Here is a 26,270-nt window from a genome sequence, read left to right on the forward strand (position 1 = left end):
CCCCCACCCCCACCCAGGTCTGACTGCATAACAATTTTGTAGAGTCAGTCACTTATTTTCCCCACAAATCTACCCTCAAAGTTGCTTTTATGAAGATTTTCCTTGGATCCTAAAGCTGGGGAGGAAAGGGGTGTGGAGTGGGGGGGGGCACTGTGGCTCGTCCCTGTCAGCTCCCCGGGGGGGCAGGGAGAGCAGATTTGGACCACGGCTCCGAAGCAAAGGCAGAACGTGCATCCGGAACAAGGTCTGTGGGTCTTCTTCAGATCTGAAAGCATGGACAGCACCATTTTGATTTTAACAAAACAAGACTGAGTGTTCCCTTAAACCTGCTTAGGAAACCTCACTGCTGAGGCAGAACCCCCCAGACGGGTGTGACAACGGCAGAGCCGGGATTCTCACCGGTGAGGGCTTCAGACGTCAGTTTTCCAAAAGAGTGAGGTTCCCTGTCAGAAGGACAGTTAATTTCCCTGGCAAAAACCAAACCAAACCAACCAACAAGGAAACAATCCCCCCCCCACTTTTTCATATTCGCCATAATGAATTAAAACGTCCAAACAGAGGTGCCAGAAGCAACGTGCTCACTCAGTCTGAGCAGCCGGTCTGTCCAGCCCCTCGGTGTGCCCGCTGATCCTGCGTGTCGTCCACACAGCGAGTGCTGAGAGCCACTTGCGGGAGCCGCCCCCAGCTGCTGCGGGGCGCTGCTCCCCGCCGGCGCCCCTCAGTGGTAGTAGATGCTAAAAGCGTGCAGGATGTAGAGCAGGGCGGTGATGAAGGCGAAGACCTGGAGGGAGACAGGAGGCTCCTGCGTTAGCGGTGGCCGGGTGGTCCCAACCCCGCTCCCCCTGCCTGCCCCCTGCCCTGCAGGCGGCCACCATGGGTCCGCAGCGCCACCTGCCTTGATACTCGCCGTGCAGGCACCCTCCTGGGTCCCCGCTCCGACTCTCCTGGGCACACGCGTCCTCCTGAACCCGGCAGAGAGCAGGCTCGCTCCATCCCTGTCCTGGGTCCTGTCTCCCTTGCTGTCCCCTTGTCCCAGCCAGTCTGGACTCCGACGACGCCCACACGTCCCCCTGGTAGCCCAGGCCTCTGCTCTGAGCGCCTGCTCGTCGGCTCCTCATGAACGCTCTGGAGGCCCCTCCGCTCTCAGTGGTCCAGACTGGACTACTGAGCTTTCCTCTCTGGCCTCACCAGCTCGGGGGGCTCGGGACCCTCATCTCACCTCGCTGCCCGACAGAAACCAGCCTGACGCCTCCCTTCCCCCACGGCCACGTCCAAAGCCATCCCCAAACTCATCTGCGTGTACTGCTTCATCCTCTCCGTACGCTCACTTCTCCCTGGTCTCGGCCGCCGTCGTCCTTCACCAAGACTTCTCGTGGCCTCGACCTGCCCGCTTAGACTCACTCTCTCCCTCTAATCTGTCCCAAGAGGAAGCTGTGATCGCGCTGCTCCTGTCACGTTTGAAACTGTGTGAGGAGTCTCTGCTCCCCAGGATAGAGGCCATTGCCTTTAACAGGCCTTCAAGGCCTGGATGACGCTTCCAGCCTCACTTTGCCCCACTATCCACCCACACTGTGTTCTCATTCATTCATTCATTCATTCAACAAATATCTTTCAAGCACCTGCTATACTTCAAAAATGACAGTAGCCATAACAGCGAACAGATCATTCAAAAATTCCTATCCTCACGGAGCTTATGTTCAAGCGGCAGAAGCAGAAAGCAAGCAAGATAAACCAGTAGTGTCACTGGTTCAATGGGGAGAAGTGCCCAGGCGAAAATGAGCCAGAGGGAACACAAGGCCTACTGGGAGGGGGGCAGGGCAAGGCCTCCCCAGAAGGTGGTCTGTGAGAAGGCAGCAGAAGGCGGCGAGGGGTTTGCCTCCTGGAGCAAGGGGGTCCCCGCCAGGGAGAAGCGGGAGCAGGTGTCGTGTGTGCAGGTGTGGCTGGAGGAGGCCCGTGCGGCTGGAGCCCCTGATCGAGGGTGAGCAGCAGGAGAGAGGCCAGAGGGTGCCGGGCCAGACCACGGAAGGGCGGCATGTGGGTCTTGCTGGAGTCGGGAGTTTAGGGGAGTTAGGATAGTTTGAGGAGGAGGGAAAAGAGGCACACAGGCTGGAAAGGCAGCTGGAATCCCTGTGGCCGCTCTAGTGCCTGCCTGGCATCTCATTCTTACAGGGGAGAACGGCACCCCACGCCGCACTGCTTCCTCCTGCCACCTGATCCTTGCAGGAGCCCCCACTCTGACACAGGCCATGACCTCTCCGGTCCCCACGACTGGTCGCTGTTGGGCTTACACCCAGTGTGTGCATTAGATCCTTTCTGAAAAGTTTTCAAGGGAAGAATGGGAAGGTTAGGCCACTACAGAGGAGGAAGCTGCTGGCTGTGAGCGAGTTGCCACGTGAGGGCGCCATTCCACCATGGGACAAGAGAGGCTGCCGGAGACTAGGAAGTCTCTGGTCCTAGTGGACCTAAGGTCTCCGGGGTCCTGCTCTCCCTATGACTGGCTGGACCATCTGGCTCTGGATTCCAACAGCTAACAGCCCTGTGCACTTCTGTCACTTAAATGAAAGGACACTGGCACAGTTCGGCCATGCTGAGGAATTTGGGTGGCAGGGTACCGACCTTGGGGTATGGCCCCAAGCAGTGGGGGCCATAGAAGAATTTTCAATAGGAGAGAGAGAGACGCACTCCAATTTGTGTTTTAGAGAAAGAGGTTCTGAGGGCGGTATAGTGGGTACAAAAGTGAGCAAGGCTGAAGTGGGAAAAGCAGAAAATGAGAGATGACACCTGAACCTGGGCTTGGCACCCTTCGAGCTTGCATACGGATGTTTACACATGCATGTGCGCACCCACAGACACACGTAGACAGACAGACACAGACAGACACGCAGACACACACAGATACACACACAGACACACACATAGACACATAGACACACAGACAGACACAGACACATGCACACACAAGGCCCCATCAGCCTGAGGCTCAGGGTCGTCTGTCGGCAGGAGCCCCCGCGAGGCGCCCCCCCCAGCGGCCCCGCGGGCTGCCCAGACTCACCGAGGCGGCGGTGTTGATGAAGTAGTTCTTCAGGTCCTCGGTCTCAGAAACGATGGTGGCGTGAGCCTGCAGGACCGCGGCGCTCATGTACAGGATGCCGGTGGTGCCGTGGTACAGGCTGTCCTGGGAAGGCAGAGGGAGGCCACGGCCGGTGTCACGGGGCACTTAGCAGGTGAGCACCTTCCTCTCGGACTGTACAGCTGGGAGGAGTGGGCCAAAGAGACCGGCCAGCTCCCCCGGCTCCTGCGTTTTTCCTCCACAGTGTTTCTGATGAGCCGTCGATGCCGTGAACACCAGTGGGTTAACATGTGCCAATGGCGATATCGGTACGAGCCAGCATTTGGCCGAGTGCTCGTTCGTGCGAAGCCTTTCCTCATGCACCTCACGGCACTACTTACCATTAGTGCCATTTTGAGGAAATAGAAGCTCAAGGTTAAGGTCAATGAATCAATAGCCGAGTCAGGATCTGAACCCGAGCCTGTGCTCTTAACCATGAGCGTCATGAAGACCTGCTGTGTGCTGGCCACTGTCCTAACAGTACGTGTATGCTGCCTCATTTCCCTTCCACAGCTAGTGTCATCAGGCTGCCGCCAGAGGCACCCCCGAGGTGCAGGTGATGGGACTGGGGCTGAGCTAACATGGGGCAAGGTTGGCTAATCCTACTCCAGATTCCAATGCTGAGCCTCTGTGCTACACGCTCAGCAGTGTGCTCTCTTCAATTTGAGGATGTCAGGCAGCCTTATCCATTCTGGAAGGAATGTCAGCACAGGCAAACTGGCGCTTTGCAACCCCTAAGGAGATATTCAGTTCAGGGAAAACTCATTAAGAGATGAAAAAAAAGCATTAGGGAAAAAGTTAATGGGCGTAAGCCTGTCACACTGGAAGAGGGGCCACCAGTCACCATGTGTGATGTGACCAGAAACCACTTAATGAAATGTTATTGCCAGAAAGGTCCACCCATCTTCAATTCAGGGACTTGGAGGAGCAAGTCATATCACACTGGGAAGAAACAAACAAACCCAAAACATCAGATGTGCTACGGGAGAGCTGACCCGCCTCCTTCAACCAGTCACTGGCAGGTAGAGCCATTCCAGGTCAAAGGTACCCAAGAACCATAACTACCAAGGGCAACAGAAGGCCCCTGTGAGATCTGATCAAACAGGCCAACAGTAAAAAGACATTTTAGGTGTAACCGGGTAAATGTGAATATGGCCTGGGTCTTAGATGATAACCGTGGAATTATTGTTAATAACTTTATGGAAGCGTGATGATGTAAGCGTGCATATTTTTTTGGCGGCGTACTGAAGATGTAGAATGGAATGACATGATGTTTTGGGTTTGCTTTAAAATTTTTGGGGAAGAAAAGGCTAGGTGCAGCAAGTGTGGTTAATAGTGCAGGAATGGGGGCGCCTGGGTGGCTCAGGGGCGCCTGGGTGGCACAGCGGTTAAGCGTCTGCCTTCGGCTCAGGGCGTGATCCTGGCGTTGTGGGATCGAGCTTCACATCGGGCTCCTCCGCTGGGAGCCTGCTTCTTCCTCTCCCACTCCCCCTGCTTGTGTTCCCTCTCTCGCTGGCTGTCTCTATCTCTGTCAAATAAATAAATAAAATCTTAAAAAAAAAAATAGTGCAGGAATGTTAATAGTGCAGGAACCCGGTTTGTGGTTACTTGAGGGTCCATAACATGATGTTCCCTACTTTTGTATATGTTCTAAATTGTTCAATACAGAAATATTTAAAGTGGTTATCAAGATGGTGTGACATGAAAACAATTTAATGACATAATGTTAATGAAAGAATTGACATCCAAAATTATTGGTTCAGCATGTTTATATATACACTTTACATAAAAATTTGCAAGGAATAGAGGAATCACCATGGGACTGGGGTGATTTTTCCCCCCTACTATCATGTCCTTCAATGCTACGCCAACGATTTAACCACAAATGAAATTTAAAGGGAAACGAGTCAGAATGTGCTTGATAGAGAATATGTATGTTCCTAACAAGGAAGACAATGGAGGGGAATACGATGAAACATTTACCACGGCAGAGGAGTGCTCTCATTCCGGCTTACTAGTAAACACATTAAGATGAAAAGTCTTGGTTCCATTGTGGCCCAGACCTGACAAGGCCTCTGGTCCCTGGTCTCTGGTCCCCCCGCCCCCACGGCCCCACCCAGAAGGCCCTTTGTCCTCACAATACCCAGGACGGACATCAGGAGGAACCCAAGGGCCTGGGTCACTCCCTCTGGTTCTTACCAGGACTCGCCAGGACTCGTATCTTTTGTAAAATCCAAACAGGTAAGACAACAGGAACATCAGGGAGATGAGAAAGGAGGTGAGGGAGACATACATCACCCATCCTTGCAGCAACGGATTTGCTACGTGGGTGGCAGCGACCAGGATCCAGACCCAGCACCCAAATATCTGTAAGAAGAAACCATAAAAGAAGAGCCTTCATCTGCTCGTGTAGGGCATACTTCCCTTTGCAGGGCATCTCTCTTCTCTTCTGTCTGGTTGAAAGCTCTTGGGGTGAAGTTAGGTGGGAATCAAGAGGGAAATGGGGAAGGAAGGCTGGCCCCGGGGGAAGAGGAGATTTTTTTTTTTTAGAAAATTCAAGTGGTTAACATAGAGGTCGACAATGGAAGGATTTGGGTAATTTGGCCCGTGGATTGTGTCTTCTTGGCCCAAATGATGTCGGCATAATCAGTTTTTAAAAACATTTCTGGATAAGTTGTCAACATTTAAAACAGGATATTTCACATGAAAAATTCAGATTTCAGACATTTCTTGAGAAATCCATAGTTCTAGCCACAGTGAACACATTCCCAAGCCAGAGTAGGCTGAAATGAGTTGTGACTTTCTTTAAAAAGGACCTGGCGTCCTCAGTGGACCACCTCCCTTATACCCCCAACCCCACGCCATGGTGTGGCATGTTTTCTGTTGCTCACTTTCACTGCAGAATACTATTTCCTTTTCCTGGCTCCCTTTACCTACTCACAGTGCCTGCCTGGCCCTGAGGTCATTTGGTTTGGGCCCCTGGGTTATAGGATCTGACACCCTGTGATCAGATACCGGTTGGGTGATACCATTCCAGTTTAATCACCTCTCAGCACTATCCAGCCTTTTATTATCCCCTTGGTGGAGAAACCAAACCTTCTCCCTGTTCTCTCTGGGCTCTGTGTTTGTTTGCTTTTGTGCTGGGTTTAGACCCATGTTGGTCAGCCAAGGGAAAGAACTAAATGTCCACCATATAGCATATTCAGTTAGAGGCCTGAGGGAGAGGGTCAACATGAGCACCAAGTGGTTTTGTGTTTGTTGGTTTGTCTCAGACTTTCTAGGCTCCTCTCCTTCCTGGGTTCTCCTTAGGATGTCCTTGTGAGCCTCCTTGGTTCTCCCTCTCCTCACTCCTGTTAAAATCTGTGCTTCTAAGCACCATATAGGCTGGCAATCCTGGGCCTTCAGTCCCACACATCCACTGGCCCACTTGGATGTCTCTATTTGGATGTTCCACTGCAGGGGCCAACCTTGTGCTGGCAGGACCCTGAGAGTGAATGCCTTATTGAATTTTGCACCCTGAGCACCCCACCCCAGTCCTGGCTTTGCCCCTCAAATCCAACAGATACAAAATCTGATCTCATTGCCACTCCCCAGTTCCCTCAGAACCTATTCTCCTCAGCACCTTCTCAGAATTCTGAGGGAGAGAGTGATGGGATTGGGAATGGGTGTAGTGAGACCTCCAAAAATAGTGGTAATGTTCTATTTCTTACACTGCATGTGGGTAATTCTTTCTTTTATAAAGCAATAAAATAATTTTGAAAAAAAAATGTGTTGGACTATGAGACCACTGGAGATTTGGAGTGATGGGGACAGGGAGCCATTCTTGGTGTGGAGGAATCACACTACCAGATTTTAAAACTTTCAGTAAAGCTACAGTAATCAAAAGAGTTGTCAGTGCAGGTGGCTCACATTTCTGCCCATCTCAGGAGATGGCTCATCCCCTTCCCTAGTTCTGTTGCTTCCACACAAATTTTAGAAGGAGATTGTCAATACCTGCAGCATCTCTCTGTTGGGATTTTGTGTTTAATCTATAGATCAATTTGGGGGAGAATTGACATCTTTACTATGATGAGTTTTCCACTCCATGAACATGGTATGCTTCTCCAATAATTGAGATGTTCTTTGACTTCTTTTATCAATATTTTGTTCTTTTTTAGCATACAGATACTATACACACTTCCTATATTTATGCCTAAGTATTTTATTTTGGAGAGCTATTGTAAATAGTATTGTTTGTTTATAAATTTCATTTCCTAATTGCTCAAAACCAGTAGATAGAAACATGATCAATTGTTTTGTGTGTTAACATTGTATCTTGCAACTTGCTAAACTCACATTAGTTCAAGAAGGAGTTTTTTGGTTGTTCTTTGGTATATTCCTTGGGATTTTCTCTGTATCTCATTAGGTTTTAATTCTGTATGATTACAGATAAGATTGAGTTTACTTTCATGTCTTTCATCTTCTGTAAAATTTTAAATTATTTTTTATTGGTTACAAATTTTTTGTGGGTTTGCCTTTTTCTTATTGATTCAGAGTAATTCTTTCTAATAGTGTGGATCTCATTGACTGTTACAATTATTGCACATATATTCCTCCAGGATGTGCCTCACACATTTTATGATGCCTTTTGATGAAGTGAGTTCTTAATTTTAATGCAATTGAATATGTTCATCTTTTCCTTTACAGACTGTGTTTCTTTGATGGAGTTTAAGCAATCTTTCCCTACCTTGAGTCATGAAGATATGCTTGCATCTCAGATACTCCTTCTGGGATCACTTTCTTTCTTTCTGCAGTACAGTCATCAGTAGTTTCTTTAGCAAAGGTCAGTTGGTAGTATTCAGTTTGTCAGAAAACATTATGCTTCCCCCGACAAATGTTTCCTCTCGGTACTTCTAGGATATTTTCCCACAATGTTCTACAACTTTCTATGTTATTCCATTATATTCCAGCTGCCATTGTTGCTGCTCTTCTGGAGGAATCTGCCTTTGGTATCTGGCTGCTTTGGGAGTCTTCTGTCTTTGGTGTTCTGCAGTTTGTGCAAGTTATACAATGTGTTGAAGTGTGGGTGTCTTTGTATTAATTTTGCTTGGTATTAATTTCATATTCAATATCTGGTTAATTCCATTTTCTCAGTCTTGTTGCTTGCTTCTGCAGTTTTGAGTGACTGTGGAAGTAGCTCATTTCTGAATGATACCATTAGAGAACTTTCAGGCTAAACAAGTCCACGTAACTTCTGTCCTGCTCAGCTGAAAGATATGCAACTTTCAGTTCTGATTTTCATAACATTTCCCTGGCTCTATGGGACTAGCAGTTCTCATCTTACAAATAAGCAATATATAGACATCGATATGTCAACCATCCCTTGTGAGACTTCCACTGCTGTTGTTCTGGAGAGGAAAAGCACTTTTGAATTTATAGAGACTTCATAGGCTCTTAAGAAGAGAAAAGGAACAGGAGGTGAGGAGCCAAAGTAGACTAGGAGGGTGACCACAAAGCTCTTGCTGTGCTGGATCCCACCTCTGGAAACTTGGCCTTCACTTAAAGCACCAGCTCTGGGAGCACATTTCCCCAGATCTTATTTATTTTTTTTAGAGAGAAAGAGAGAACACGAGCAGCGGTCAGGGGCAGGGGGAGAGGGAGAGGGAGAGGGAGAGGGAGAGAGAGAATCTTAAGCAGGCTCCACACTGGGTGTGGAGCCTGACCCGGACTCAATCTCATCATGACCCTGAGATCATGAGTTGAGCTGAAATCAAGAGTAGATGCTTAACCACCCAGGCGCCCCCACATTTCCCCAGATCTTAATAAACAGCATCCACATGAATTTCGGAAATCTCAGGTTGGGCCTCGGACTGCCTGTGAAGGGAGTTTGCTAGCTTGTCCTGAAGAGCGGTTGTTGAGGGACAGAAGCCACTATTCCCCCTGACCTGGGCTCTTGAATGTTGATCTCAGTGACAGGGGCTGTTGGTGCTTTGGGGCACCTGCCAAGCATCCTCCCCACCGACGCTTGGGACAGGCATAAAAATGCTGGCACACTGTCAACCCTCAAACAATGCGAGCTCTTCGTGGGAATGGTATTTGGGATTTAGTGACTGCACCACAACTTGTAAAATTTTAGACTCACATTAGACCTCCGAGGGCAGAGAATGCTCTGTGCCGTTCACTGCTTTATGCCTGGTGCCTAGCACAGGGCCTAAAACTAAGTGGGTGGGGATGGAATCAAAGAACATTCTTTAAAATGAATCAGTGATGACCCTACCACCACCTCACATTCACCAGGTGCTTTACAGTTTATAAAATGCATTCGCTCAGACGGCCTCATTTAGTCTCTACGGCAATTCTAACTCCCTTGGGCTTTCTGAGAGCAGACAGCTGCCACTTGATTCCTGCTCCTGATTATTGCCAGTTCACCTCTGCTAGACCTGGGGAGTGTGCCAGGGTGCCTCAGGGCCACTGTGCCTGTCAGCGCCTGCAAAGGGGTCCACCCCTGCCCCGCTCCTACCATCAGAGGCTGCCCTGGGCAGACACTGCCTAATGCATACTATTGACATGTCGGCGCTAAATTCTCACCACACTGTGTAGGCGATGCCCTACCGGAGGGTCCTGAGCCTGAGGTCTTGCAGGACGTGGGGTAGGACAGCTCTGGATCTCTTCTCACAACAGAGTTCGCCCCTGAGGGCAGGGGCCTCTGAGTATTTGGGTATCTACTCAAATTGCATGAGAATCTTCTGAAATGGCTTTAGTGTTGCATAATCAACATGACACAGAGGAATGTTATTTTTTATTTCCACGCCCTCTACCTTCTGGACAGAAGGAGAGACCAGGGCCAAGGACAAACTCCAGGTAAATTTAAACCCAGTATTAGTTATCTCATTTCTGCCCCAAGCAGGCTAGGTTGGATCCTTTATAGGTGAGGCAGCTTCAAGTAGTTGGCTTTACTTTTTTTTTTTTTTTTTTAACTTATATTTAGCTTTCCGAATTCTCTTGGCAGGCTAAACTGCTCTCTTATTTTAATCTTCAGTTTGTATTTCCCAAGAGCAGGAGATATTTTTAGATGGGGCTGGCCCTCAAACTGGAAGAATATTTGATTATAGTAAGATATTGGGATCGAGCATATTCCAAGTACAGCTTTGTTCAGAATCCGTCTCTTACGAGCAGAGTAGTCGTCTATACATTCTCCAAAGGCTGCCCCGAAATTTGAAGAGATCTCTTAAGGCAGGATGGAGCTTCACATTAAGTTCTGCTGCTGATTCCTCCCGGAGCACGGGGAATAGCTCCCTCAGGTGTGGACAGCTGGTCGAAGCACTAGAACACAGGAGCGGAGCAGCTGCCCCCAGCCTGCACTCTGGGTGAAATGCTGATTCCAGGGCTGGGGCAGGGAAGTTGGGCCCGAGCATCTTCGCATGCCAGACAGTGAGAAAACGTTCAAAGGCCCCTGGGGTTAGGTCAGGAGGATTCAGGAGGCTCTTGCTGACCAAAAATGGGACAATTTGAGCTTCAAATAAGGGTAATAGCTGTGGATCAAAATATATCAACTAAGTTGAAATCCATAAGTTGAAAATGATACTTTAAGAAAAGCCCTGTTTGGGTCACTTTGGGGGGGGGGGAATGCTTATTATTCTGGAAGGCAGCTGTGCTCATCATTACACCACCAAGGCTTATTACTTTGAAAACTGCTTAACAAGGAAAAAAATCAACAAAAAATATGGGGTAAGGGTAAGGAGATTCTAAGATACACGGATACCTGAGGCTTCCGCTCAGAGCTATGCTCGGAGTCCTGTTACTCCTGGGCTCTTGGAGAAACCCCAAGGTCTGGATCCTGCCCCAGAGATTCTGCCTGAGCCGGTGAGAGAGGCTGCGTTGTTAAAAGTTGCCCAAAGGGTGCAGTTTGAGAACCCCTGGAGCCTGTCTCTTTGTTTCCCATCCCTCCCACCCGTTGATGAGGCCCTGGCGCGCAGCACCATTCCTCCCTCCGGGTTCCAACTCCAGCTCTGCCTGCTGGGCAGGTTACCTGACTCATCGGTACCTCCACATTCCTGTCCATCAAACAGAGGTGGGGACTGCGTCTTTCATCTGGTTCTTGTGAGAACTAGCTAAGTCTTCCCGGCACACAGCAGGTCTGCGGTAACCACGGGGGGCCGTGTTAGCCACAACCACTGGGCACGTCACAGAAGACGGGAGAGAATGTTCCCCGAGAAAGACCCACTGGAGGGAATGTCCAAGGCCAGTCTTCCTGAGGGAGGTTCACTTCTGGGAGAGCTGGGAGACCAATCAGCTGGGTGAGTGAGAGAACCTTGAGGGGGCACAGATCCTTCGGAGGAGTCGATGAACGTTTTGGTCACGTAGAAAGATGTACATCTGCATCTGTCTACAAATCTGGGGACTCACAGACCCTCGAAGCCCACCTACAGCTCCCAGGTTGAAATCCACCGCCATCTCCAGGTTAAGTAACAGCACCATCAACTGCTGTATTATTTTGACAATATCAGTCCAAACATTAAATACACGTATTGTTTGATCCAATAATTTCACTTTTTGGAATCTGTCCTATAAATAACGCACAGGAACAAAATGATGAATGTACAAGGTTGCTCACTGGCGCCTTGCTGCTTACGGAAAAGATAAGATACATCCTAAATGTTCATCCAGAGAGGACCAAAGAAATTATGTCTGCACAGTGGAACACTCAGCAGCCTTCAAAGAGAATGAACGAAATCTTTGTATACCAACGGAACACGCTCAAGAACGGTATGAGGCACAGACCAGCGTGCCCGGCGTGCTATGGTTGATGTAGAAAAAGGAGAAAATGATGTGCATGCGTGTGCGTGCATTTGTTCACAGACGCACAGAATATTTCTGGAATGAGACCCAATAAACCAATCATGCCCCAGGCTCCTGGGAGAACGGCTGGACAGGGTTTTGAATGTTTAAACTAATCCGAAAAAACCCAATATTTACATTTACAAAGAAAGAAAGAAGAGGCTGTGCTGGATGATGGAGGCTGGCTTCAAAGGTCAAGACTTTTGAATGGGAGAGACAGGAGAACCACTGGTTATTTTGGGAGGGTGAATCTGTCCACCTGGATAGAGCAGCTGGGAGCTGAGGCCTCAGGTGCACAGGGCAGGGGAACATCATGCCCTGAGAGGTTCTAGAGAAAAGTGCTGCCCTAGGGATGACCCCACGTGAAAGGCGAAGGAGCGTCAAAAGGATGTGCGGTTTCAGATGTGCACAGCCTAGGCTCCCGGCCGAGGCGGGCAGGTGTGGGCTCGGGTGGGGCAGGTCAAGGGCTGGGAGCCAGGGAAGAGCACCACAGCGATACCCCAGTGGCAGGTTTTTCTGCATAGCTGGGCAGTATCTCACCATGGCGGGGCCCCCCACCAGTGCTGCCTTCCTCTTCCTGCCACTTGTCTTCATTTTCAGGAAGTGTTGCCTCCCCTTCCCTTCCCTGGAACTTGGGGGAACGCAGGCTCTACCGCAAAGCCTCAGAAACGTCAAGCTGGGAGAGAAAGGCCCAAATCAAGATGGTGAGGCCCAGGAGGTCAGCAGTGCCAAGCAATGTTCTGGCCTTGCCCGCAGCGGGGACCAGGACTCCCTGAAGACTCCCTTGGGATAAAGTAATCCATCCGGCCTCATATTCAGGAGCCCTTGGCCCAGGAGGTGTAAGTGCAGGGTCTCTTGGCCATTGCATACCCCTCTTTTAGAAAATTGTATAAATTACACAGAACAAAATTTACCTTCTGAGCCATTTTTAAGTGTACAGTTCAGTGGCATTAAGTGCATTCACGGTGTTGTGCGGCCGGCACCGCCATTCGTGTCTGGCATGCTTTTCATCTTGCAAACTGAAAACGCTGTGCCCATTGCACACTAACTCGCCATGTCTCCCCTCCCCTCAGTTCCTGTCCTAGTTATTTATTTACTTACTTACTTCTTTACTTATATATTATTATTTAGTTTTTTTTTAAGTAGGCTTCACCGACTGAGCCCCCCAGGTACCCCCTTGTCCCAATCTCTTGTCTCTATGAATTCCATCACTCTAAGTACATCACATGAGAGGAACTGTATGGGATTTGTCTTTTTTGAGACTGGCTCATTTCATTGAACATAATGTCCTCAAGGTTCATCCATGTTGCGGTCTGGGTCAGACCTTCCTTTCTTTTTGAAGACTGAATAATGTTCTGTTACGTGCATGTGTCACATGTATGTTTTGCTTATCTGTTCATCCACTGACGGACGCTGGGGTTGCTTCCAGTTTTTGGCAATTGTGAATAGTGCTGCTCTGAACATTAAGGTACAGCTCTCTGTTTGATGCACATCCTTTAAAAGGGAAAAATAAGATGAAACCCATCCTGGGACTGTGCTTTGGACCCCATAATTCTGGTGCAAAAGACTCCTTCAAATAGATACACTCCATGTTTGTGCCACTGTGGCTGGAGAGCATGTCCCTTGGGAGTGTGACTTTGTCAACTCAAAATGCCTCAACTCCACAGCAATTTTAATGACTCAAACCAAAACCGCATGGTGGGAGGTAGAGCTGTTGCTATTTTTCAACCCAAAAATTTTGAATTGATTGTAAAAATAATTTTAACAGTAAAGGAATTTTTTGTCATGTCACCTTCCCTCCCAAGCCTAGTGCTTATGCATACATGTTTTCTATAAAGTTATAAATCATGAACATACATTTTGTATTCTACTTTTTGTATTTTGCTACATGGCTTCATAATAAAATTGATTCTTGTTACTCAAGATAGTTCTATAGCTGGCCTGAACACTGAATCCGTGAACACCAAACCATTGCTCCCAGGGTAAACAGGAGTTAGGTTCCTGCAAAACTCTGGCCACAATATTCTCATCAACTGATCAACACATACCTTTATTTTAGGTGCGTTTCTGTTTAAAGACACCTCATGCAATATATACTGTTGATTCACTAACCCTGAACTCTTGGCCCACAGCACCATACACTTATGGAAACTGTGCTGTCTCTAAAAGGCAAATCACAGCCTTCTCGTGCTGAAACACTAGACTGCACTGCAGCACTAACTTAGGGGCTATTTTAAACAGCAAATCACCAACAAAAAGCATAAAAATACGAAAGGCATGGCACCAAACTTTGAAAAGGACTCTTGTTTGCAGTGTGAGAGCTGAATCACCTGTTCAGCCTCGGTGGGAGCTTGCACATCAGATAACCCGAACTGTTTGCTGCTCTGCACGTGAAAGCACTGTGCGTGTTGATTCGCGGGTTGCAAATAAATCTTAGTGAACAGGTAAACTTGCAAAGAGAGAATCGTGAGTAATGAGGATTGACTGTACTTTTTTTTAGAGAGAGCACGAGTGGGGGCGGCGGAGCAGAAGGAGAGAGAATCTCAAGCAGACTCCCCACTGAGCATGGAACCTGACTCAGGGCTTGATCCCAGGACCCCAAGGTCATGACCTGAGCTGAAATCAATAGCCGGACGCTTAACCAACTGAGTCACCCAGGCGCCCCAAGGACTGATTGTACTTTCAAAGCCACAATTACAGTCCATCGAGTCAATAAACATCATTTACCCCATTAGGCCCCTGTGCAAGTACGCTGGCTGCCTCCAGCTTTCCCCGTCATAGATAATGCCCCCATAAATAATGTTGCAGAGATGGTTGTCTCCATTTAAATTGTTTCCTTAAATTCCCCAACTGGGCTTACTGGTAGGCGGTGTGGGCAGGAAGGGGATGTAGCTGGTGACTTTCCGACATTCACTAGGCTCGGTGTATGCCCTGGCTGAGACACTTGTGTGACCGTGTCCAGCCCTTCCAGGGGGAAGCCTTTGGGGGAGCCCTGGGAAGGGGTTCCTTCTGCCTAAGGAGACCCAGATGAGACAGTCCCCGTTCTCGCTCTGGCCATTGCTGTGTCTGGTATGAGGCCTGGAGCTATGAAATGGAAGAGGAGAGAGGCGGAGAGAAAAAGCCTGGGCCCTGGGGACACAGCTATGCTGCGGAAAAATCAATCAGAGGTAGAGCTGGAGGGCTCGACTTCCTAGCACGTGACATCATCCACTTCCCTTCCGTTCAAGCCAGCTGGAGCCCACGACAGCCCTTGTCACAGCACTGCTGAGGACCATCTGGGATACCTGAGACCCGGGACCTCACCCCCTCTGAGAACACCTTGCTGGCTCCTGGTGCCCCTCAGACCAAACTCGGGCCACAGCCCAGCAAGCCCATCCTGCCTTGCCCTCCCCACTCTGGGCCAGTGTACCTGAGCCTCCGTCAGCGCCCCCAGCCCTGGGGCTGCCCAACGTGGGCATTAGATTCGCTCGTGGGTAGTGAATTAGTTCATTACCAACAGCATTAAAAGATTAAGTGGACTTGATTAGCAAAGAGGAGTGCATTGCCCATGGGAAAGGGGAACAGTGTTCTGAATCTGTTGTTTTATTACACACACACACACACACACACACACACGCGCGTGCGCGCGCGCGCGCACACACACACACACACGTGTACTGGGTTACCATGCAAATCTCTCTCTTCTGTGGGCCACAGTCAGTGTGTGGAGACCTCTAGCCAAGGGCTCTGCGTGTGCTGGTGTGCGCCCCTGTCCACGTCCTTTCCTGCACGGCACTGTCCCTGGGGGCAAAGACACTCCCAGCGGGAGCCCACAGCATGGCTGCTGCAGCAGGAGCCCGTCAGGGACCTGGGGGCCACACTGGGGCCTGTGCGGGTAGCGGGAGCCTGGGAGAGGAAGGGAGCAGACACACTGCCTACACGACAGGGGAGAGGTCCTGGAGTGTCCGTTATCAGCAGCGACTGGAACTCAGGGTGGAGGAGCCAGGGCCCTCACAGCTGGGTGGTGCTGGCCTCCTCTAGGGCACCTCGGGGAGCCAGGCACTCCTGGGCACCTCTGTGTGGGCAGCTTTGAGACCCCAGCGCCCATGTGGGTGCTGTCGACAACCCACGAGGCGGCTCCCATGCCTCAGTCTGGGGCCTGACAGTCTGTGAAGCTTCTGGACAAGAATCCTTCCCTCCTTCATACAGGGGAGGAAAGCTGTTCTGAGAGGCCAAGTGAGCTACCCAAAGTTACCCTGGGCGTGTGCCAGGCCTGGACTGGACTCCCGTACCCACACACATCTAGCATTGTATGGGAGCTCAATGCTCCAGAATTTCACCTAGAACACTTCCCAACAGTGACTCACTACATCCTGATTCAGACTGAGAATTTTCTCTGTGGGTTTAAGGTTAGCAGGAAATTGCGGCCCAGGCCCCCTGGCCTCCGGTGAGGGCCCATGTCTTATCCGGTCCACTCCAGGAACAATAGTGCTGGCCAGAGCGCCATCCACCACCACTACTGGCAGAACGAGTCGCATAAGGAGCCCTTGGTGCCCACACGTGCTCTCCGGACGGGGCTGGCCGCAGGCCAGGGAAAGTCTGTGCCTACCTTGGGGTGTGTGCTCGGGAGGGGCAGGATGCCACAGCCCAGGAGGGGCTGGTGAGTCAGCTGGGCCTCCTCTGCCTTCCTCCCCTCCCTCCTGGCTTCCTCCCCCAGGACCGCGCCCACCCATTCAGCCCTCCACACCCCCACTGACCCAGCTTTGTATTGACTGAGCAGCACAGATTTATAGAAAGTACGATAATAAAAACATTCTTATCCGTCCAAAGTCTAAAGAGCTTTTCCTTCTTGTCTCTTAAAACAAAACTAAACTAAAACTTCTAAGGGCAAAAGTTTTTCTACCCTTTTTTTTAACTTGTGCACCTTAGACAAGTCAGAAAGTACAGATAAAAGATGAAAAAGCAGATAAATGCATCCCGCTCTCCAGTGCCACGGTGGCCTGGTGGACAGGCTCCGTCCCAACCTGGTCTCTTTCTCTTTGGCTTCCACTATGGTTATCAATCTCATATCCCTTCGCATGTGTCCCAGAAAGTTGCAAGATGAGACCAGGAGTCGGACTCAGGGAGGTCCCCCACCTCCTCCTTCCCTCAGGAACCAACGGCCATGACCAATGGCCATGATCCTGTTCTTCGTCAGGCGCTGAGGACCCAAGGACATCACCATTCATTCACTCTAGTCCTCGCTGACTCCTGCTCAGCTTCCCCTCCCCCACCTGTCTATGAGCAAACCTTTGAGGGCAGGACCCAGACCAGGATCACCTCCTCCAGGAAGCCATTCTTTTTTTTTTTTTTTCTTTTTTTAAAGATTTTATTTATTTATGTGACAGAGAGACAGCCAGCGAGAGAGGGAACACAGCAGGGGAGAGGGAGAGGAAGAAGCAGGCTCCCAGTGGAGGAGCCCGATGTGGGACTCGATCCCGAAACGCCGGGATCACGCCCTGAGCCGAAGGCAGACGCTTAACGACTGCGCTACCCAGGCGCCCCAGGAAGCCATTCTTGACTGCCAAGCCCCCTGTGCACCACTGGGTGACCTCCCTCATGTTGCTGTCTCTCTCCACTGCCTCCTCCCCAGGCCCCAAGCTCCTGGATGGACTCTGCCCCGTGGTTTTTGTGTCCCCAGTGTAGGGCACGGAGCCTGGCACAAAGCAGGGGCTCTGTATATGCTGCTGACTTGAGGAGGAGGCAGGCGGCAGGCTGCTGGACCCTCTACTCCCTAGTCGCTCAGTCTCGTCTGTCTGGGCCTCATTCCCATGCACCCCCTGACACCTTCTGGGCCTGCCACTGTTGGCCAACCACAGACTGGCATTTCTACCAGGAGCCAGGACAGAATGCGGACAAACACCCATTTGTTTCATCCCCACCCATTTCCTGCTCCATTACCTCACAGGCTCTAGAAATTCTCCAGATCGGCAGCATCTTCCCTCAGAGAGTGGAGAGGGTGCCCTGGGAGGTTTTCCTACCCCTCTGCCTTCTCCCCCGGCGCATAGGAAGGACCAGACAAACGTGCTGTTAGAGAGGATGATGTTCACCTAGACACACCACCCCCTCCCACATCCATCCAGCATCCCCTGGGCAGAGAGAGGGTGCAGCTGGGCATGGTGGCAGGGGTGGGCTGTGAGCAGCTTGGAGGCAGAAAAGCAAAGCTCAGAGAATCCCTCCATGGGGAGGAGCTGAGGCAGGCTCCCTTGACATAGGTCAGAAGACTCTGGGGTCCCAAACCTATGATATCTGGCCCCACTCTCCGACCCACCTGGGACCTTCTAGGTATAGCTTGAGACAGGCGGGTGGGGACCTGTGCCTCGAGAAGCTGTGGAACCCAGGTATAGGGCCAGGCCCTCTGTGGGCCCTGAGCAGACACCTACTCTGGCTGAGAAGGGGAAGATCTGACCAAATGGTGACATCTAAGGGGCAGGGCTGGCTGGGAGGGACGAGAGGGGTAAAGGCCAGGGAACCTGGGTGGGGCTCCTCCACCCCTCCCTACTCTGGTCTGCTTCCTGCCACTTGCCAATCTGGACAACACTCCAGAAACTTCTCTTGCCTCCCACAGATCTGCCTTGCCCCAGGGGAAAGTTCTCTAGGCAAAAGCTCCTGGAAGGGCGCTGGCAGCAGGCAGGGCACTTACTGGTGAGACTGCTTACCTGGGGCTCCCTGCATTCCAGCAGGTCAGAATGTGCCAGGCCCCTCCCTGCTACCCAGGGAGGACCTGGGTTATTTCCTTCGGAGCACCTGTTAGTTAAGTGAAATCCTGGTGGGCCGACTTTCAGCTGGGTGCCTGCCTTCTCGGAACTGAGAGAGGCCACCGGTCCAGAGAAAGCTGCCCGTGGTTTGGCCAGATGGTCAGAAAAAGGAAAGGACCAGAAGTCCAGACTCAGGCAGAGGGGAGTGCGCAGATGGGGACTGTGCCAGCTGGCTCCCAGGGTCTCGCAGCTCCAGCCCACCCTTCTGTGGTCTGCTCTGTGATAGGGGCGGGAACTCTAAGCCACAATGCCCAGCTCCCCTAGAAGCTGGAGTTTTGCTACCATCTGGCAGTGGGGGGCCTGGAATGGGAGGGGAGCGCGGGGCATCCTGTTGGCTAGTCCCGGTCCTGCTGTCACTCCAGCAGCAGCAGCACTTGGCTCCAACCCCAAGGTCCTGTCTCTCTCCTCTGCCGTGCCCACTGCCTCACAGCACCCCCACTCAGAGGCCAGAGAGGCAGCAGGCGGGTCTTCCTCTGGAGGCCCGAGCACCGGCCCCCCTCTCCAGACTCCAGCCACTCTGTGTGCTTATTCTCGGGCTTCAGCATCTCTTTTCTGCTCGTTCGGCTTCTCAACAGCGGCAGAAACAATTCCTTGTATTGAATCCCCTCTGGGCACAGCACCCACTGCGGCTTCTGTTTCCTCCCGCGCCCTGACAGCAGCCTGACAGCACAGCTCCATTCGCTGGTCTCCTGGGCTAGTCTCCCTCTGCCCCAGGAGGCGTCACTCTCCAGAAGCCAGGGGTGGTGTCCACCTTCGTCGTCTTAAATCCCCATGCTGGGCACAGTAGGTGCTCAGTAAGTTCTTGCTGAGGGAATACGTAGGATTAAAGCATGGCCGTCTGATCTTTCCTCACAGCCCGATTTCTTCTGTCATCCTCCTGGTCAGAGGAAGTGCTTGTCTGAACAAGCACGCATCTAATCCCTCAATCCAAACCCTTCCAGAATGCCAAGACCCCGCTTTGAGTCAGCTTATCCTGACAACTCCCAAGCTCTGCAGCCTTCGGCAGTTGGGGCTGTGTGCCCTGGCTTTTCACTCTTTCCTGTCTTGGAGTGTTCTCCACACGTTCACACGCCACTCCTTTAAGACAGGGTTCCTGACTTACCTTATCACCCTTCTGAAGACCTTCTCGCCCTTGTGGCCCCTGAGAGCGGAGCACAGGGGTAGAGCCGTGGCAGCATCTCAGGGGATACCTGTTGGTTCACACTTGGAAGTTGCTCACAGGAGACCCACACTGCCTAATAAGAGGTCCAGACGACCACCACCAACAAAATACACAGGCTCACATTTCTAGAGTGGTTGCGACATGCTGTTGTCTCCTGGGAACGTCCTTATTGAACCCCCAGGGCTGTCTTATGAGATCTTTACTGCTACTCTCTCCATTGCTGAGGCTCAGAGTGGTTAAGGAATCTGCCCAAGTTCTCACAGCGACGAAGCCACGCAGCCAGGCTCTTGACGCTGTACCGCCTGATTCTGTTATGGAGCCTGAGCACACTGGGGGCCTTGAGAGCAAGGCTGCGACCGGGTCAGGGAGGCCAAAGTGGGTCCAGGCAACGTGGGCAGGTTGACATGGACTGCTTCTCACATTGCCCCTCCTGTCCTTCCCTCCCAGGGCCTTGCTCCTCCCCGGCCGCATGCTCTGTAATCTTCCTTCTCTTTCCCCTGTTGTCCCTTCCAGGGGGCATCCTGGGGCATGATGGCGGGAATCAGTGGCACCCTGGGCACGGAGCTCGCCAGTTCCCTTGTCCTGCAGGGACAGGGTACGGGGAAACCACATGGTGGTGAGATGGGGAGTGAAAGGAGGGACAGAAGCAACAAAGATGAAATAAAACGGGGGAACTGGATTTACTTTTGGGTAAATACTCCCCATGGTATGGAGAACTGAATGGAAAGCACAGAAAAACAAAAACTTCACGGGCATGTTATGACAGAGGGGAGGGCACCTGCCCTGAGCAAGGCCTGACATAGGCCCGGACTCCTTGTCTCAGCCTCCACAGGAACTTCAGACTTCAGTCTGCATGAATGACCAGAGACAGCTCTGGGGGGTCCAGAAGTTTTCAGACAGGCTTCTGCCCCCAGCTCCGAGGGGCAGATGGAGAGGAAGAGAAAGAATCCCATGGGGGGTTTGATCCCATGACCCCAAGATCATGACCTGAGCTGAAATCAAGAGTTGGACACTTAACCGACTGAGCCACCCAGGCGCCCCTCAGACAGGCTTTTACATATAAACAGAGTAGAAGAAGCAGGCTGAAAATAAGGTGAAGCTGGGGATTTCAGTAAAATATAAAGGTGAGGTTCCTCAAATGAAAGATTCTGGAATGAGCTTCTAGGGGAATCAGTATTTCCCTCTGGCCACCGTGCAAGCAAGTTAAGAAGCTGAGAACATCAAACACCAGAGTGTCTGAATCGTTTCACCTTTTAACTTGCTGACTCTAGAAATCTTCTTAGCTGTTTCTTTTTCATGAAACATCGAATGAGTTAAGTTAACTAATGAAGAGAGTAAAGTCAAAAGACGTCTTGGACTCTGTTTCATAGAGCACTCCCCAGGTCACAGTCTCCTGGGTCAGCTCTCGGCATCCCCTTATCCTCTTGTAAAAAAGTTGATGAGTCAGCTCACACCATACAGGCAATCACCATCCCCTAGCACACACTGTGTGCTCAGAAGAGCTGGGCTGGGGGCGGGGGGCAGGGGGTGTGGTGCCGTGAGTCACCAGTCCCCAGCCCCTCCCTGCACTAGCACCAGCAGGCTCTCGAACTCTTCGAATGAAAGAGAGACGGAAAACAGCATGTCTGTTCTCACCTTAAAATGCACTGTTCCACACCTGGAGATTACATTTTGAAATTAATATCACTTTCAAGGGAGAAATCTGAACTCCAAACTAAACCAAACAAAATATGAATTTTAGTGTTAAAATCTCAGAAACTTTCCTCCATTGCTGGTGGGAATGTAAAATGGTGCAGGCCCTCTGGAAAACAGTTTGTCAGTTTCTTAATAAAATGTGAGCATACACTTATTTTTTTTTTTTTAAAGATTTTATTTATTAATTTTGACATAGAGAGACAGCCAGTGAGAGAGGGAACACAAGCAGAGGGAGTGGGAGAGGAAGAAGCAGGCTCCTAGCGGAGGAGCCTGATGTGGGGCTCGATCCCAGAATGCCGGGATCACGCCCTGAGCCGAAGGCAGACACTTAACGACTGCGCCACCCAGGCACCCCTGAGCATACACTTATTACACAACGTAACACAACGTAACCATCACCTTCTCCCAGAGCGGTGAAAACAATACCCACACTAAAGCCTGTATGTGAACATTCACTTTATTTAGAAAAGCTAAAATCTGTAAGCAACTAAAATGTGTCTCAGAGGGTCAGTGGTGAAACAAACGACCGTATGTCCATGCCACAGAATACTACGCAGCCGTCAAAGGAACTACTGACGTACACACAACTTGGGTGGACCTCAAGGGCGTTATGCTGTGTGCAAGAGGCCAATCTCAAAAGGCCGCATACTCTAGGCGTCCATTTATTTATATTACTTTCTTTTAAAAAGATTTGTTTATTTATTTTAGAGAGAAAGAAAGAGAGTGAGCATGAGCAGAGGGAGGGGCAGAGGGAGAGGGAGAGAGAACCTCAAGGAGACTCTAAATTGAGTGTGGAGCTCAACATGTGCCTCGATCTCACCATCCTGAGATCATGACCTGAGCTGAAACCAAGAGCTGGATGCTTAACTGACTGAGCCACCCAGGTGCCTCTATTTATATAACTTTCTTGAAATAACAAAATTGTAGAGATGAAATTAGTGGCTTCCAGGGGTTCTGGAGGGGATGAGGGAAGACTGGGTGGGGGTTGGGTGACTGTAAAAAGCAAGCAAGTGGAAGATCTCTGTGGTGATGGAACAGTTTTCTTGATTGTAGTGGTGAACGAATCTACACGTGTGAGAAGATGGCATAGAAGCGTGGACATCCTTGACCACATGGTTACTCGGTTTTGATGGGACTAGCATTACGAAATCACTGGGGGGAGGGTGGGGGAAAGCTATGGGAGACCTCTCTGAACTATATTTGCAACTGCCTATGAATCTTTAATTACTGCAAAATCAATGTTTAAACTGTGCATTTTAATGTTAGAGAGTCTAAAATAAAGCAACTTAGGTAAAGATCTGAACGAGCAGATCTGGGGGCAGACTCTGGTAGGGAACATGCAGATCCTCTTGCCACCCTAGCTTGTCACTGTGGTTACTGTAAAAGAGACCGAGACGGCCGCTTGCTGCTCTCCAGACCTCACTGTGGGTGCTCCGTAAACAGTGGCTGGAGGGTGGTGTGTCTGCAGACACCACCAATGTCCACCCTGGACCACCCCCGTCACAGACTACATCTGAATCCAGGTACGATTTCACTTGCTAACTGCCCCCTTTTGCTGGCCTGAGCTCCTGGTTTTAGAATCCACTCTCTGGACTCATGTCCTCAGAAAAGCATATGGCTGTCTATGATGCCTTAGGCCCCCAGACTGAGAATCTGCTGAGACCCCAAGGCCGGGTGCTTGTGGTCAGCCCCAATGTGCGGCAGCAGGCTGCATGCCCAGGTGACTAGGGACAGAGGGGTTTCTGGTAGGCTGATTCTCACCCGCCCCTCCAGCCCAGCATATCTTCTGCTCAATGGGATCAGAATCAACCAACCAACTTGATATTCTTCCTCCTCTCCTGTTTACCTCCCATCCCTGGCCCCAGATATGAGGCAGGCACATTTGATTCTATAGTCTGTGCTAGAAACACTCACTTAAGGAAAAGATACTGCAAAACAGCATGTAAAGGGCGCCTGGGTGGCTCAGTCAGTTACATGTCTGCCTTTGGCTCAGGTCATGATCTCAGGGCCCTGGGATCAAGCCCCACATCAGGCTTCCTCCTTAGCAGGAAGTCTGCTTCTCCCTCTCCCTCTGGCCCTCCCCTTGCTTGTGCTCTCTCGAATGAATAAATAAAATCTTTAAAAAAACAAAACAAAACAGCATGTACAGAATAACCCCATTAAATACATATGTGTGTATATATATGCAGATGAATACGGATTATATTTATTATTATCCATATTTATGGATTTTATTTATTTCTATATTTTCTAAGTATTCCACAATGAATAAGAATCACTTGTGAATTAAAACTAAAGTTGTAGGGGCACCTGGGTGGTGCAGTTGGTTAAGTGTCCCACTGTTGATTTTGGCTCAGGTCACGATCTCAGGGTCCTGGGATCGAGCCCCATGTCAGCCTCCCACTCAGTACAAGGTCTGCTTGAGATTCTCTCTCCCTCTCTCTCTGCTCCTCCCACTCATGCTCTCTCTCTCAAATAAAATAAATAAATCTTAAAAAAAAAAAAAACCCTAAAACTGTAAATAAGGAAACATCAGACAAGGCTGAATGAAAGGAAATTTACAAAATAACCGATTGCTATTCTTCAAAAGTGTGAAGACACAGACTGAAGGAGACAGAGGAGATAAGACACCCAAATGCAATGCCAAATGCCCTGGACTGGAACCTGGACCAGAAAAATGACATGAGTGGGGAAATCAGCACGATTTGAATGAAGTTTATTAGAATAGTTGATCAATGAAAGTATCTGTGCTAATTTCCTGATTTTGATAGTTGCATTGTGTAAGATGTGGACTTTAAGGGAAGCCATACGGGAACGCTCTGTCCTATTCACACAGCTTTGCTATAAATCTAAATTACTTCAAAAGAAAATAAATGAGTACAATTGAGCCAATCACAATATCCTACCCCCTAAGATACTTAAAGCTCCAGACTACCAACTGAAGCACACAGGAGCCCAGCCTCGAGGGGCTGGGTGCTGCGATAGCCCCTATCACAAGATCCCCCAAGGTGCTTTCCCGGTTCTGTAAGCCCCTTCCCTCCAGCCTCCTGCCTGCTGGGCTTTCCTGGACTCCAGGCCCTCCCTTTTCTTGCCTTCCAGCTTGGAAATCCAGCCTGTCCTTTGAGGTCCAGCACCCAAATCGGTGCCTCTGATGTAGGACTGGACCCCTCCCTGACTTGACAAGGTCAGACGGTCTCTCCTTGCTGATGGCACAGCCCAGGATGGTCGCTGCCTCAAGCAGAGTCTGACTGTGGAAGAGTGCTCAGGAATCTGTCTCCAGCAGACAGGGAACTGGGGAAGGCAGGGCCCTGTACCAGGGGCTTGTAAGACTGATACAAAGCGTGTGCTCAGTACGAAGTGGTGGCGTGAACCTCAATCCTGGCAATTCATGTGGTTGTTCTGAGGTGAGGGACACACCCGGGGCTGGGCACAGAGAACTTGTAAGAGCACTAAGATGTCATCAGCCTGGCAGGATGCCCATGCTTATACCCCCCTGCTGGCCCCGGGGGATGGGCCTGGCAGAAACCTGCCTCTCGGGTGGGGTTTCAGCTGGAGCCGCCCAAATGCTGGGCCCACCCTGCCTGGCTTCCCTTTCTTGGTGCCATCAATGGGTACGCTTTAACCAGTTTGCCACAGGGTCACTCGCTCGGGCCCAGCCTTCAGGCAGACGCAGATGACGAGACAGGGCCAGCGGTCAGGTCTGATTGAAAGCTGGAACCACCCTCCACCTTCCCCTCCCAGGCCCGGGGTCAGCACTGCCAAATTCAGAGCTGGTAAGAAAGTGTCACCCACAAGCTAGGTATTTCAGGATGTGTTCAAAACACAAAATAAACTTCTTTGCCCTGAATGGTTCACCAGCCTTCAGTGTCCCTGTGAGTAGAAAGGGGATAATGGCAGCTGGCTCAGAAGAACACTGGCTCTGTAGAGCCCTGCGGACTGCAGTCTGCGACCCACCCCCAGCCCCTGGCAATCCAGCTGCAGGGCATAGCACAGAACGGAACGCAGGGACGGGTCCCCGTGTGCAACTGGGGCAGCTCACACAAATGTTTTATGGCAGACGTTGTCATAAGCTACCTCTTGCACAGAGTCTACAAGTCAAAGTTCAAAGTCAGCTGACAAGACAGTTAATACTGGAAGACCTCCTCTCAGAAGGAAAGACAGAGTCCCCCTCCCCACCACTGTTCTGAACTTAAGAAAAGCAGAAACAAGCAAGTGGTTGTAGAAAAGAAACCATATAAAAGTCCATTTCCAGCATCTTCCTGAGGACCCACGATGTATTAGCAGCATGCCCCCCCCCCACCGCCCCTCCGATCACTGGGTGGCCTGCCTGTCACCCACGGTGGGTTTGTTTTGGAAGGGGAAAGCCACCCATACTGCAGAAGTTGGGAGGAGCAGCAAAGGGAGGGATTTGGGTCATCCTGGCTGAGTCTGAGTGGTGGGGGACATCGGAGACCGAGGCAGCTCCGGCCCCTGTCCTCCCTCCCCAGGGAGCGCGGGCTTCTCCTGGACCCACCCCTCCTGCAGGTGACCCATGGGGCAGCACTCACCAGCTCGGGCAAGAAGAAGGCGTAGGGGATGGTGAAGAACAGCACGACCCCCAGCGGCACTTCGGGCGGGGCGTAGCTGGTGGGGGGCGGCAGGTCCGGGGAGGCCATCTCTCGCCCACTGCCTGGTGCCCTTGGCTCCGCAGCGGCTCGCCCGCTCCGCCCCG

At 50.8% G+C, this 26,270-nt stretch overlaps 1 protein-coding gene across 1 annotated transcript; it reads right to left on the reverse strand.

The window, feature by feature from the left end:
* On the reverse strand, nucleotides 1–26,270 carry MALL (mal, T cell differentiation protein like). The gene is made up of 4 exons (XM_008700143.2): nucleotides 26,107–26,270; nucleotides 5,309–5,476; nucleotides 3,053–3,175; nucleotides 1–781 (listed from the first exon to the last, which is right to left on the reverse strand). Exons 1-4 carry the CDS (start codon nucleotides 26,212–26,214, stop codon nucleotides 719–721), a joined length of 462 nt encoding a protein of 153 aa, XP_008698365.1. The 5' UTR covers nucleotides 26,215–26,270; the 3' UTR covers nucleotides 1–718.

This window comes from Ursus maritimus, unplaced genomic scaffold (assembly GCF_017311325.1).
Source record: "Ursus maritimus isolate PB19 unplaced genomic scaffold, ASM1731132v1 scaffold_6, whole genome shotgun sequence".
In the NCBI taxonomy this organism is placed as follows: domain Eukaryota; kingdom Metazoa; phylum Chordata; class Mammalia; order Carnivora; family Ursidae; genus Ursus; species Ursus maritimus.

Coding starts and splice junctions, on each gene's coding strand:
- MALL (XM_008700143.2), bottom strand. CDS start 26,214: ATGGCCTCCCCGGACCTGCCGCCCCCCACCAGCTACGCCCCGCCCGAA. Junction 5,477..26,106: donor CCTTCTTCTTGCCCGAGCTG/GTGAGTGCTGCC, acceptor TTCTTCTTACAG/ATATTTGGGTGCTGGGTCTG. Junction 782..3,052: donor TCATCAACACCGCCGCCTCG/GTGAGTCTGGGC, acceptor GTCTCCCTCCAG/GTCTTCGCCTTCATCACCGC.